Raw genomic sequence first — 14,834 nt, 5'->3', positions numbered from 1 at the left:
TTTTAGCTAAAATTGTTTTTTATACACAAATACCTACTTGTAAAATTGATTGTAAACTATTCAAAATAGTTTGTATAATGCTTTGATAAGCACATTTAAAAAAAAACCTTTTAAACAGGTATTTAAAAAAACAATATTGTGACCACAAACGAGTAAATAACTTAAAAGTTTTGGAAGCAAATATTTTTATGAATTCATTGAAATTTTAGAAAATTTTTATGGTAGCATGTGATGATGTTAAATTCGAACTATTTTTTAAACTGGAGCTGAGAGATAAATACCTTAACTAAAATTTATATCAGTTTAAAGATTTTTTTAAACTTCAACAAATTACTGCACACAGGATTAATTTTTTTTTTAAATACTGAATTCAATTTTCAAAAACAAAGAGAATTGTTAATCATTATTAGTTTATTGGAATTTAAAAATAAAGTTTTAGTTTTAAGAAAACCTAAAAATATTAGGCTGGATTTGACTAGATTTTTAAATACTGACAATTGAAAAAATAACAGCTCAGCATTCGATTTTTTTGTATTTTTTTAATCCGACTGAAACTTTTTTGGTGCCTTCGGTATGCACAAAGAAGCCATTTTGCATCACTAGTTTGCCCATAAAATTTTCCATACAAATTTGGCAGCTGTCCATACAAAAATGTTGTATGAAAATTCAAAAATCTGTATCTTTTGAAGGAATTTTTTGATCGATTTGGTCTTTGGCACAGTTGTAGGTATAGGTACGGACTACACTGGAAAAAATATAAACGGTGAAAAAAAATTTGGTGATTTTTTATTTAACTTTTTGTCACTAAAACTTGATTTGCAAAAAAAAAAAAAACACAATTTTTATTTTATTTTTTTTGGTATGTTTAATTGCCAACTTTTCAGAAATTCCCAGGTTGTGCAAAAAATCTTTGACTGTGTTATGAATTTTTGAATCAATACTAATTTTTTGAAAAAATTTAAATATCGGTCGCAAAAATTTTTCAACTTCATTTTTCGATGTAAAATAAACTTTTCAATCAAAAAGTATTTTAGTTAAATTTTGATAAAGTGCATCGTTTTCAAGTTAAATCCATTTTTAGGTGACTTATTTGAAAATAGTCGCAGTTTTTAATTTTTCAAAATTAGTGCACATATTTGCCCACTTTTGAAAAAAATATTTTTGAAAAGCTGATGTTTTATTAGTCTCACCCAAACAACCCACCATTTTATAACTTCGATATCTCAGCAACTAATGGTCCGATTTACAATGTTAAAATCTGAAACATTCGTGAAATTTTACGATCTTTTCAAAAAAAAAAATTTCCAAATTTTTAAACCAAGACTAACATTTAAAAGGGCCTAATATTGAATGTTTGGCCATTTTGAAACGTTAGTCTTGATTTAAAAATTTGAAAATATTGTTTGCGAAAAGATAGGAAAATTTCACGAATGTTTCATATTTTAACATTGTAAATCGAACCATTAGTTGCTGAGATATCGAAGTTAGAAAACGGTGGGTTGTTTGGATGAGAGTTATAAAACATCAAATTTCCTGTTTTTAAACCTTTGCATGGCAATATCTCAGCAACTAAGGGTCGTATCAACAAAGTTCAAAAAAGCTAAATATAGAGAATTTTCTCAGCTTTTCGATTATTTTTTTTTCAAAAGTGGGCAAACATGTGCACTAATTTAAAAAAACAACTAACTTAATTCACCTATGCGGTTGGAGCCTTCCTCACAACAATGGCTGTACACAAGTTTCATCTATTTTTTAGATCCGGCTTCCAAAAAGTACATCGATATCACTTAAGTGGCCATATCTCGAGACAGGGTTGCCAGATCTTCAATGTTTTGGGCTCGTTGGAAAGGTTTTTTGATAACCTAACCAACGATGGGTCGGATGGTGGATCCGGACAAAGTTTACATACATTTAAGTGAGATCCGGCTTCAAAAAAGTACATCAATATCACTTAAGTGGCCATATCTCGAGACAGGGTTGCCAGATATTCAATGTTTTGGACTCACTGGAAAGGTCTTTTGATAAGTAAACCAACAATAGGTCGGATGGTGGATCCGGACTTTGTTTACATACATTTAGTTGAGTTCCGGCTTCAAAAAAGTACATCAATATCACTTAAGTGGCCATATCTCGAGACAGGGTTGCCAGATCTTCAATGTTTTAGACTCGTTGGAAAGGTATTTTGATAAGTTAACCAACAATGGGTCGGATGGTGGATCCGGACATAGTTTACATACATTTAAGTGAGATCCGGCTTCAAAAAAGTACATCAATATCACTTAAGTGGCCATATCTCGAGACAGGGTTGCCAGATATTCAATGTTTTGGACTCGTTGGAAAGGTCTTTTGATAACCTAACCAACGATGGGTCGGATGATGGATCCGGACATAGTTTACATACAGTTAAGTGAGATCCAAATATATGTGAAAACACATTTTTATACATAACTTTTGAACTACTTATCGAAACTTCAATCTGTATAAAACTCGATCTATAGGACCCTAAACCAAGTCGAATGCAACAAGTTCGGGTCAAATCGGTTCAGCCAGTGCCGAGAAACATGAGCTAGTTGGTTGGTCACATACATACATACACACACACATACACACACACATACACACAGACATCCCGTGAACCGTGGGGACAGGTGAGGGTCCCTGCGGAGCTTAGCTGCCAGCTACCGGGCGGGTTGCAGTAGGCGGATAGCTGTCGGCGATTGCATACATTCATTGCATCGCCCCCGGACCAGCAGCGGGAGGATGTCTAGGACGTGGCGGAATTGAACAAGGGCACTGTTTAATTTCTTCGAAAAAACCACATGGGTCCGTAAACACCTCTGTCAAGCGATCGAACGCCGCTATAAGTGTTTTAGCCCAAAACCTCACCAAACCCCGAATCCAAGATGTGATGCGACCCGTGTCGAGGGATGCATGGCTGGGGGGGTTCAACAAATTCCCAGTCGATAACGGAGCCTGTGGGGCACAGGGGCGAACCCCACACGTAATTTGCCCTTACTGCGTCACGGCAGGGCACTGGCGCAGCGGACCGTATTTCCCTAGCGACTCGTGGGATTCAAAATGAAGACAAGTGAAACAAACCAACAAAAGGGTCCCGATGCGCCCCAAGCATCGGAAAACACGGAGGTAGAAGAGGACGCAAACGTCGAAATGGCAGGAGGCGAGTCAAACGGCGGCGACACAGCAGGCGGAGTGGCGAGCGCGTTCCGTGGAAGCGGGAAGGTGTTGAGATCCCCAGTGTTGAACCAGGCGGCTGCTTCGAGTCAGCAGATAGGAGTAATTGGAGAGGAGACTCCCAAGTCATCCTTGTTGAACTTCGCCGGCAGTACCCCTCAGGACGGAGTCCTGCTTGGAAGGACCGCGTTACAGGAGGTCAGGAGGAGGGTCAACGAACTCTTTGATTTCATCAAGGACAAAAACAACGTCCACACCAGAATCAAGCAGATGGTGAATGGAGTCAAGGCAGCCATGAATGCCGCAGAGCGCGAAAACAACTCGCTGGTGGTGACACGGAATTCACTGAAGCTCAGAGCTGAAAGAGCCGAAGAAACGCTGAATGCAAAACTGGAGGAGGAAGCGCTACGGGAGAAAGAACCGAAAACGCCGCCCGGCCCAAGCTCTAAAAGGGACAGGGAAACGCCTGGAGAGGAGGAGGACGCAAAGAAGCAGAAGCAGGGGAATGGAGACAGTCCGGACCCGGCGAAGGAACCAGAACCAACCCCAGGGAAGGAGAAGGAATGGGAGAAGGTCAAGAAGAAGAAGCGGAAGAAAAAAGGGAAGCAGAACGAGGACACCCAAAAACCCAAGTTTCGCAGGGAGCGTAACAAAGGCGAGGCTTTGGTGGTCGAGGTGAAGGAAGGTGTTTTGTACGCAGACCTCCTCCGGAAAGTACGAACCGATCCGGAACTCAAGGAGCTTGGCGAGAACGTGGTTAAAACCAGGCGCACCCAAACCGGAGCGATGCTTTTTGAGCTGAAGAAGGATCCCGCGGTCAAGAGCTCAGCTTTTAAGTCCCTCGTCGAGAAAGCCGTAGGCTACGAGTCGAAGGTAAGAGCGCTATCACCGGAGACAACGATCGAGTGCAGGAACCTGGACGAGATCACGACGGAGGAAGAGCTAGAAGATGCGCTGATCGTTCTTCTGGATGACCGTACGACACCGATGGCAATCCGGTTGAGGAAAGCCTACGGCGGCACGCAAATTGCGTCGATCCGACTATCGACGCCTTCGGCGTCTAAGCTGCTGGAAACCGGCAAGGTCAAAGTAGGGTGGTCGGTGTGCCCACTGAGGCCTGTTCCTCGAGTGACCCAGCAGATGACGAGGTGTTTCCGCTGTATGGGCTTCGGCCACCAGGCGAGAAATTGCGACGGTCCCGATCGAACCAACAGTTGCAGAAGGTGTGGTAAAGAAGGCCACATGGCAAGAGACTGCAAAAATCAGCCGAAGTGCGTGCTCTGTAAAGAAGGCGACGGCAATAGCCATGCGACGGGTGGCTTTAATTGCCCGGTGTACAAGAAGCTGGCCTCGGGCAAAAAGTAATGGAGGTGTCCCAGGTGAACCTCAATCACTGCGACACTGCACAGCAACTGCTGTGGCAGTCGACCGCGGAGACGGGGTGTGACGTGGCAATTATTGCAGAACCGTACCGAGTTCCACACGACAACGGAAACTGGGCCGCGGATACAGCAAGAATGGCGGCGATACACGTGATGGGGCGGTACCCCATACAGGAAGTGGTCTCGAGGGCGTTTGAAGGATTCGTGATCGCCAAAGTAAACGGAACCTTCTTCTGTAGCTGCTATGCTCCCCCAAGATGGACCTTGGAGCAGTTTCAGCAGATGCTGGATAGTCTGACCGATGAACTGATCGGACGAAGCCCGATCGTTATCGGAGGTGACTTCAACGCGTGGGCGGTCGAGTGGGGTAGCAGATGCACCAATGCTAGGGGGCATAGCCTAATGGAAGCTCTGGCAAAGCTAGACGTTAGGCTGGCGAATCGCGGAACCAGCAGTACCTTCCGCAAAGACGGTCGTGAGTCCATTATCGACGTTACGTTCTGTAGCCCGCGACTGGCGGCCGACATGAACTGGAGGGTGAGTGAGGACTATACCCATAGCGATCACCAAGCGATCCGGTACAGCATCGGGAGACGAGCCCCTGTACCAGATAGGAGCAGCCGGTCCTACGGAAGGAAATGGAAGCTGCAGTACTTCGACGAGGGTCTCTTCGTGGAAGCGCTCCATTGGTGTGATGGTCCCCAAGACTTGAGTGCCGACGTGCTAACAGCACAACTGGTGACAGCATGCGACACAACCATGCCGCGGAGACTGGAGCCAAGGAACTGTCGTCGTCCAGCCTACTGGTGGAATGAAGAACTCGGTACCCTTCGGGCAAGTTGCCTCAGCGCCAGAAGACGAGTCCAGAGAGCAAGATCCGAAGCAACTAGAGAGGAGTGCAGAGAGGAGTACCGGTCTGCAAAGGCCGTGCTCAAGAAAGCGATCAAATGCAGCAAGACAAACTGCTTCAAGGAGTTATGCCAAGACGCTGATGCAAACCCTTGGGGGAGCGCATATCGTGTAGCGATGGCGAAGATCAGAGGCCCATCGATGGTGGCTGAAACGTGTCCCGACAAGCTGAAGGTCATTGTGGAAGGGCTCTTCCCAAGACATGACCCAACGACATGGCCTCCTACACCGTACAACGACGAAGGGGGTAGCAACGCCGAAGGTCATCTGATCACCAACGAGGAACTTGTGGCAGTAGCGAAGAGATTGAAGGTGAAGAAAGCTCCCGGCCCGGATGGAATCCCGAATTTCGCCCTGAAATCGGCGGTTCTAGCATTCCCGGACAGGTTTCGAACAGTCCTGCAGAAATGCCTGGACGAAGGACACTTCCCCGACCCGTGGAAGGTTCAAAAGCTCGTGTTGCTGCCGAAGCCAGGCAAACCACCGGGGGACCCATCATCGTATAGGCCTATATGTTTGCTGGACACCCTCGGAAAGCTTCTGGAACGGATCATCCTTAACCGGCTGACCAAGTACACGGAGAGCGAGCATGGCTTAGCAGCGAGGCAGTTCGGCTTCCGTAAAGGGAGATCCACGGTGGACGCCATCCGGAAAGTGGTCGAGAAAGCCGACGAAGCGCGGAGGAAAAAACGCAGGGGGAACCGTTGCTGCGCAATAGTCACGATTGACGTCAAGAACGCGTTCAACAGTGCGAGCTGGGCGGCCATAGCAGCAGCGCTGCACAAAATGAAGGTGCCTGACTATTTGTGCAGGATCTTGAAGAGCTACTTCGAGAACCGCGTGCTGGTCTACGACACTGCCGATGGACAAAAAACCGTTGTTGTTACCGCGGGAGTTCCGCAGGGATCCATTCTGGGTTCAGCACTGTGGAATGGAATGTATGACGGAGTGTTGACACTGGGACTACCCAACGGCGTAGAGATTGTTGGCTTTGCAGACGACATAGTGCTGACGGTAACCGGCGAAAATGTCGAGGAGGTCGAAGTGCTGGCTATGGAGGCAATCGCAATGATCGAGAACTGGATGCTCGAGGTGAAGCGGCGGATCGCTCACCACAAGACCGAGATGATACTGGTTAGTAACCACAAAAAGGTGCAGCAGGCCCAGATACACGTTGGAGAACACGTCGTGCACTCGAAGAGAGCGCTCAAGTACCTCGGGGTGATGGTGGATGACCGGCTGAACTTCAACAGCCACGTCGATTACGCCTGCGAGAAGGCGGCTAAGGCGATCATGGCACTGTCGAGGATGATGCCGAACAACGCTGGACCCAGGAGCAGTAGGCGCCGCCTCTTGGCAAGTGTCGCGACGTCCATACTTAGGTACGGCGGACCGGTATGGTGGACGGCGCTGGGGACGAAGCGAAATCGAGCGCTGCTCGACAGAACGCAGAGACTGATGGCCATGCGGGTTGCAAGCGCGTACAGGACCATTTCGTCGGAAGCAGTTGGCGTCATAGCCGGAATGATCCCCATCGGCATCACACTGGAGGAGGACACCGTGCGCTACACCCGGAGAGGCACGAGAGGTATCCGGGAAGCTGCGAGAGCCGAATCGCTGGCAAGGTGGCAACGTGAGTGGGACACCACGGAGAAAGGCAGATGGACGCATCGGCTTATCCCGTCCGTATCCACGTGGGTGAGCAGAAGGCATGGAGAGGTCACCTTCCACCTCACACAGTTCCTGTCGGGCCATGGCTGCTTCAGGAAGTACCTGCACAGGTTTGGACATGCAGAGTCTCCTCTCTGTCCGGACTGCGTCGATTGCGAGGAAACACCGGAGCACGTGGTGTTCGCCTGCCCTCGCTTCGAGGCAGCGCGAAGCGAAATGCTGGCCATTATCGGAGCGGACACCAGCCCGGATAATGTGGTGCGAAGAATGTGCAGCGACATCGCCAAGTGGAATGCGGTCGTCGGAGCGGTGACGCAGATCACTTCGGCTCTCCAGCGGAAATGGAGAGACGATCAGAGGAGGAACGACTAGGAGCCTAGTCGAAAACCCACGAGTGTGGCTGTGAAGGAGAGCACGTTATGATGGTCGGCTCTACCAAATCGGTACACGTCTCGATGGTCACAGGAGTCGAGAACCCACGAGTGTGGCTGTGAAGGAGAGCACGTTATGACGGTTGGCTCTACCAAATCGGTACACGTCTCGATGGTCCAAGGAGAGGGCTGCATATGACTAGCCGATCAAAAGCAACGCGATTCTTGGGCGCGGTTAAACCCTCGCATGGACTCATATGTATGTAGGACAGGAAATGGTTCTAGCACCCGGCATGGATCCTGTAAGTAGACTAGTGCAGAAAATGCAACGCCTCCCCCCGAAGTTATACCGAAAGGTGGTCCCGGGGGGACAAGGGCACGGCGTTCAAGGACTGGTTTAGTGGGTCGGGAAAACTCTTTTTTTGTTTTCCCAACCCCACACTACCTGAGGAATGAATTCTCAGGTGTCTGGTAGCAGATTCCGACCTTGTAAAAAAAAAAAAAAAAAAAAAAAAAAAAAAACATACACACAGACATTTGTTCAGTTTTCGATTCTGAGTCGATATGTATACATGAAGGTGGGTCTACGACGTTTTTATACAAAGTTCATTTTTAGAGCAGGATTATAGCCTTACCTCAGTGAGGAAGGCAAAAATGAAAAGCTGCGACTATTTTCAAATAAGTCACCTAAAAATGGATTTAACTTGAAATACTTTTTGATTGAAAATTTTATTTTACATCGAAAAATGAACCTGAAAATTTTTTGCGACCAATATTTAATTTTTTTCAAAAAAATCAGAATTGATTCAAAAATTCATAACTCAGTCAAAGATTTTTTGCACAACCTGCAAATTTCTGAAAAGTTGATGTCCTTTAAAACATACAAAAAAATAAATAAAAATAGTGTTTTTTGCAAATTAATTTTAAGTGTCAAAAAGTTAAATAAAAAATCACAATTTTTTTCAGTGTAGTCCGTATCTTTACCTACAACTTTGCCGAAGACACCAAATCGATCAAAAAATTCCTTCAAAAGATACAGATTTTTGAATTTTCATACATCATTTTTGTATGGACAGCTGCCAAATTTGTATGAAAAATTATATGGACAAACTAATGATGCAAAATGGCTTCTTTGGGCATACCGGAGGCACCAAAAAAGTTTCAGCCGGATTGAAAAATACAAAAATTTAAATTGAAGAAAAAAGACCGATTTCGTAGAGAACTGCTCAGCTTATAAAAACCTTAGGTTTTCAATTTTAATTAATTTGTAAGGTTTATTAAATTTTATTATGGTTAATTTACTTTTCAAAAGCTAACAGTTAGTCTGTCATATATGTTACTAGTTTTTCTAATGACGTACTTAGCGTATTGTTCAATAAACCCCACCGTGCACCTCCCAAATACCAGAACCAAGACCAGAACCTTCCCCAAAAACAGCCCAAAACCATATATGTTTATGGTGATGTCGTATAATGGGTTCGCTACACTAGCATGAAATATTGGTTCGATGATGTTGGGCAATCCCCCTTTTCCCACCCACCCAGGCTCAATCAACGGCGAGGGTGCCAATGTTGGGCAATATATCACTCTGGGCTGTGGTGCTGCTACTTTATGATGCGCAGCCCGTCGCTGATATCGGCGCGATTTGGAAGTTTATGAGGGAAATTACGAGCTTCTACCAGTTCCTCCTGGGTAATAGATCACGATTTGAGCAACTGTTGGTTTGGCTGCGATTTATCGGCTTCGAGCAGTTCAATATGGAAATTTGGCTGAAAATGAATAAACCTCGATTTGTTTTTATTCCAAATCTCGCAGATGGTGCAAAGCTTTCGTTCTTAAAGCGAAGCTTTTTCAAGGAAGGTGGAAAGAGCAAAACATTAGGGATCTTTTTTCATCGCTTTTTGGGATAAGTAAATTGGGTTCGTTTATGCTTCCGAAGTTTTTGTTTCGAGGGCAATGTGGGTTTTACTTTGTTTTTGAAGCGTGCTACCAAAAGTGGATTTTTTCAATGCATGAAATTTAACTTTTTCCGGTTGGCCTGCGGCTGATCAACTTTGAAAAGCCATCTTATTTTATTTTCTGGAATCTTGTAAGAGATACACGTACAAAGTTTGTCGGATTGCTCGTCCTTTCAAGCATGGCTTGATCATAATAAATGCAAATAATTTAATAAACATTCAAACAGCAAGAGATTGACACACAAACTAACTTCTTCATTTATTGTTATCTCTCGATAACTTGTGCCAACATTGCTCCCCGAAGCAAAACTATCCCCATCTCCATGAACCACGACAGACGACACAGTTGCAATCCCCGGACATAAACGAGCTTCCTATCGTCCTCCATCGGGCAGTGAATCCTTACGACTTTAGTTGAGTTTAGTTGGTAGACCATGCAAGGCAAGTGTTAACCATACACTGACCAGACCCCATATATGTCCTCGCTGGCTTCACTGGAGCTGGTCAGTACGGAGTTGGCCAGATCCACTATCAAATCATTTGCATTGCGCTATCGAGCAGCCAAATGGACAATGACATTATGGCGACCAAGAGAAAGGAGGAGGACGACTCCTGCGAGGGTTTTGTGTCACATTGCTAGGGTGTCAACTACTGGGAAAAAGAGTTTTGCAAAGAAAACATAATTTCAAATTTCAAGACAAATTTTCAAAATTATTAGGCAGAAAAAAATTACAACGTGTGTTTAACATAATTGCAGTTATGCTGTAAATATCAATGAATTTCCGAAAATTTTGAGCGTTTTTAGATATCTGATCATTAAATTAAAAAATTGAAAAATGGTTTAAAAGCTTTTATTTAATTTAAAAGTGCATAAATAAACGTCAAGTAATAAATTCTAGTTTACAAACGATTTTGGATGTTTCTTCTAATGACAATTTCAATTTTTGTTAATGAGACAGAAACTTGAAATTAAACTTACATTGTTCATCTCTATTTCTGTTTTTGTCGATCGAGTAAATTCGGATTTTTTTTTTTCAAGTATCATATTTGTATTCATTTTGTGGGCAGAATACCAAAAAAATCAAAATTATAAAAAATTAACCTGTTTCAAATGAAAAAAATAAAAAAATAAATGATCGATACAAAATATATATTATTAGGTTAACAATTGAATGCATATTACTTTTAAAAGCTGTTTTGCTCCCTGATTTGCTTCTAATGGCTTTATTTTGGATTAAAAAAAAACATTAAATAAACAACGTGAAAAAATAATTGTCAAAAAGACAGGATCTTTCAAAATGTTCAGCTAGTTTTTTGGTCTTAAAACTATCTTTCTTATGAACCCAACTTATAACCTTAAATTTATTTTTTATTTATTTAAAAAACAAATTTTTGATGTTTTGAAATTCGAATTTGGGAACCATCTTCACATTGACCAAATTTAAAAAAATACTTGTCTAATTAGTTGCGCCAAGAATCATCGTGACCAATTCGGCTCCATTTTAAAATTACGAGTTTCAGCAAATTATCATAAACAAATGGTAAATGTTCAAAAATGGAAAGGGTCGTACCGCCCTTAATTCTCAAGATTTCGAAAAATGGACTTAGGTTCCGTGATCAGGATTCTTTGGAAATTAATTGATTATTGATTAACAAACTTTTTTTTGTTTTTCATTCTCTAAACATTACCAGTTCTTTGGAAAATTTAAAAGATGTTTTTATTAATTTCTGAAAGTTTTTGCATTATTTTCAAAGATATCAGTTTTTTTTTAAATAATTTTAATAATAAAAAATACCGCTGGTTTTTGTATTCTTTTCAAACTTGATCAGTTCTTTAAAAATGAATTGGTTAATAAAATATATGTATTTTTAGGAGATCAGTTGTTTAGACAACTTATTTTCAAAATGATTTTATTTATTTCTGGCGGTTTTTGCCTTCTTCTTTGAAACATGACCGAACTGGTAAATTGGTTTCTCAACAAAACATAATTTCTACAGTTTTCAAACATTACTAGTTCTTTGGCCTATTTAAAATGTGATTTAATCAATTACTGGGACCCGCTTACATTATTTTCAACATTACCAGTTCTTTGAAAATGAATTGCTTTCTTAAAAGAAAAATATTTTTTGTAGTTTTTGCATTCTTTTAAAAATGCCCAGTTCTTTGGACAATTAAAAACATGATTTTATTCATTTGTGGAGTTTTTGCATTTTTTTTAACATAAATAGGTAATTCTTTGAAAATTTATAGGCTTTCAGAAAAAAATCTGTATAGTTATTTGGACGATCAATGAGACTATTAGTTACGAATTTCTGGGAGTTTTTGCATTCCTTTCAATATGACCAGTTCTTTGAAAATGAATAAGTTCAATAATTTCTGTACTTTTTGCATTCTTTTAAACATGCCAGTTCTTAACAAAAAAGAATAGCTTAGATATTTCTATGAGCTATTTTCAAATAAATTGGTTTTCCAAAACTTTTTTCTGTCTTTTTTTTAAGTACAATAAGGACGAGGTGCAGCTTAAATATTTTGCAAACAAAAAGAGGTTTTGATGTTATACGCATCCAAAATAAATTCCAGCAGGTCCGATAGTGGGTCTCGTGGCGCAGGGGTAGCGGCTTCGGCTGCCGATCCCGATGATGCTATGAGACGCGGGTTCGATTCCCGCCTTATCCACTGAGCTTCTATCGGATGGTGAAGTAAAACGTCGGTCCCGGTTTCTCCTGTCTCGTCAGAGGCGCTGGAGCAGAAATCCCACGTTAGAGGAAGGCCATGCCCCGGGGGGCGTAGTGCCAATAGTTTCGTTTCAGGTCCGATTTTCAATGTTAAAATATGAAACAATTTTGTTTAAATCAAGACTAACATTTCAAAAGGGCCAAACGTTCAATATTACCCTTTTGAAATGTCAGTCTTAATTCAAAATATTCTAAATATTTTTTTCGAAAGGATCAGAAAATTTTAAGAATGTTTCATATTTTGACATTGAAAATCGGACCATTAGTTGCTGAGATATCGAGATTAGAAAATATTGGGTTGTTTGGGTGAGACTTAAAAAACATAAATTTTCCTGTTTTTAAATCTTTGCATGGCAATATCTTAATATCTTAGCGACTAAGGGTCATATCAAAAAAGTTCAAAAAAGCAAAATATAGAGAATTTTCTCAGCTTTTTGAAAATATTTTTTTAAAGAGTGGGCAAACATGGGCACTAATTTTTAAAAATTAAAAACTTCGACGATTTTTAAAAAAGTCACCTAAAAATGGCTTTAACCTTATCAAAATTTCACTAATGTACTTTTTGATTGCAAATTCGATTTTACATCGAAAAATTAAGTTGAAATTTTTTAGCGACTGGTAATTCGATTTTTTGGAAAATCAGTATTTATTCAAAAATTCATAACTCTGTTGAAGATTTTTTGTAAGTAAAAAAGTAAATCTTTCCCAGTTCTTGAGGGGAACACCCTTGAAGAGTATTGGGGCCGGCATTTACAAAGCGGATTCAGTGGCAGTTTCATTCTCAACTTAATGTTAACATGTTAAGGTTAATGTTAACATTCCATAGGTCGCCTCCCTAAGGTGTCGTGATAAGGTCCAGTTTGTGACGATACACTACCTTCCCTTTACTAAGCAATCGATTCCAGAAGGGAAAAGATCACCAGTTGTGTTGGTCCGAGCCGGGATTTGAACCCCGATCTACCGCTTACGAGGCGGAAGCGTTACCACTGGGCTACGTGGCTCGGTCGAAGATTTTTTGCCCATTCTGGAAATTTCTAAAAAGATGGCTTTTGATGTCCCCTAAAATAAATCAGAAAATGAAACAAATTAGAAATAGTGTTTTTTTTGCAAATCAAGTTTTAGTGATAAATAGTGAAATTGAAAATCACCATTTTTTTTAACGTGTATCAGTTTTTTCAGTGTAGTCCTTTCCATACCTACAACTTTACCGAAGACACCAAATCGATCAAAAATTCCTTCAAATGATACAGATTTTTGAATTTCATACATCATTTTTATATGGACAGCTGCCAAATTTGTATGGGTAATTATATGGACAAACTGATGATGTATATTTTGGGCAGGCACCAAAAAATTTCAGCCGGATTAAAAAATACAAAAATTAAAATTAAGAAAAAAAGACCGATTTTGTAGAGAATTGCTCATATATAAAGAATTGTTAATTTCAAGGAAGAAGTTGAAAATATTAAAAAACTGCCGCAAAGCTTTATAATGAAAAACTATTAAATACCAAGCTTAGCAAAATTGTTAAAATAAGAAAAGATAATTTTAATGACACATGATTTGACGTAGAAAACAGTGTTTTTGAAGTTGAGAAAATGTACATATTAATTGGGACAAACATATCTGATTAAAATTAAATGTAGCCATCAGTCACCATGGGGAAATTTCATTCGTCCTTGCGCTTCTCAGATCCTAGTGAAGCTTCCTCTACTAGAAAGCATTCAGCAGCAGCAGCAAGTAAGCAGACGACTCTAATTATCCCCTCAATTATACCAAATTGCTGCTGCTACTGCTTGTTATCCTTGGGACGACCGCAACACTCCTCGGGAGCCTTGTGACGTTACGTTACGACGGCGACAGTTTGCCCATGTCCGGGGACCTCGAAAATCCTCGCAGGCAAAACCACAACTGCTGCGGGAATGCGAATCTAATTACACTTGCTCAAATCTGCTGCCTGCTTTTTGTTGATCTAACTAATGAAGATTTTCGTGTCTGCACCTTTTTCCACAGGGTTTTCAAAAAGAGCTCCTCCAACGGCAAAATAACAGTCTACCTGGGCAAACGGGACTTTGTGGACCACATTTCGCATGTAGACCCCATAGGTAAGCTTCGGGAATCAATTTGTTTTCAAAGGTGATTCTCCTTGCAATTAGATTAATAACTGCATCGTTACAAACATGCCCCCAATGATTTACAGCTGTAATTAATCTTGTTTACCTTTACCTCGTTTCCCACGCCCTCCTCCTCCCCCCTCGTTTGAAACGTATTTTTAGACGGCGTCGTACTGATAGATCCCGACTACGTGAAGGATCGCAAGGTGTTTGGACACGTGCTGGCCGCGTTCCGATACGGGCGTGAAGATCTGGACGTGCTCGGGCTGACGTTCCGGAAAGACCTGTACCTCGCCTCCGAACAGGTAAGTCGTCGGAACTTTTAGCTTAACTTTAATCGCCAGTTTGAGAGAAAGTTCTTCGCCAGCTTGAAATGATTCCCGGCAAGTTTCAAGAACCACGTGAATGCCATCGTAAAAACGAACAATTCGCCACTCAGTCACACTTACATTGTGCACACATACAGTAAACCACACACTTGCATAGTCTGTCCTTATTTAC

At 41.7% G+C, this 14,834-nt stretch overlaps 1 protein-coding gene across 1 annotated transcript in view; it reads left to right on the top strand.

The window, feature by feature from the left end:
• The window catches only part of LOC120421841 (beta-arrestin-1), a 182,705-nt gene that overhangs the window by 104,971 nt on the left and 62,900 nt on the right, over positions 1-14,834 (top strand). The window contains exons 3-4 of the mRNA XM_052708315.1: positions 14,233-14,324; positions 14,496-14,638. Coding sequence (XP_052564275.1) covers positions 14,233-14,324; positions 14,496-14,638 — 235 coding nt within the window. The remainder of the gene's footprint in view (positions 1-14,232; positions 14,325-14,495; positions 14,639-14,834) is intronic.

This window comes from Culex pipiens, chromosome 2, assembly GCF_016801865.2.
Source record: "Culex pipiens pallens isolate TS chromosome 2, TS_CPP_V2, whole genome shotgun sequence".
Taxonomy (NCBI): domain Eukaryota; kingdom Metazoa; phylum Arthropoda; class Insecta; order Diptera; family Culicidae; genus Culex; species Culex pipiens.
Note: the sequence above shows the minus strand (reverse complement) of the source record. Positions and strands in the feature narration are given on the sequence as shown.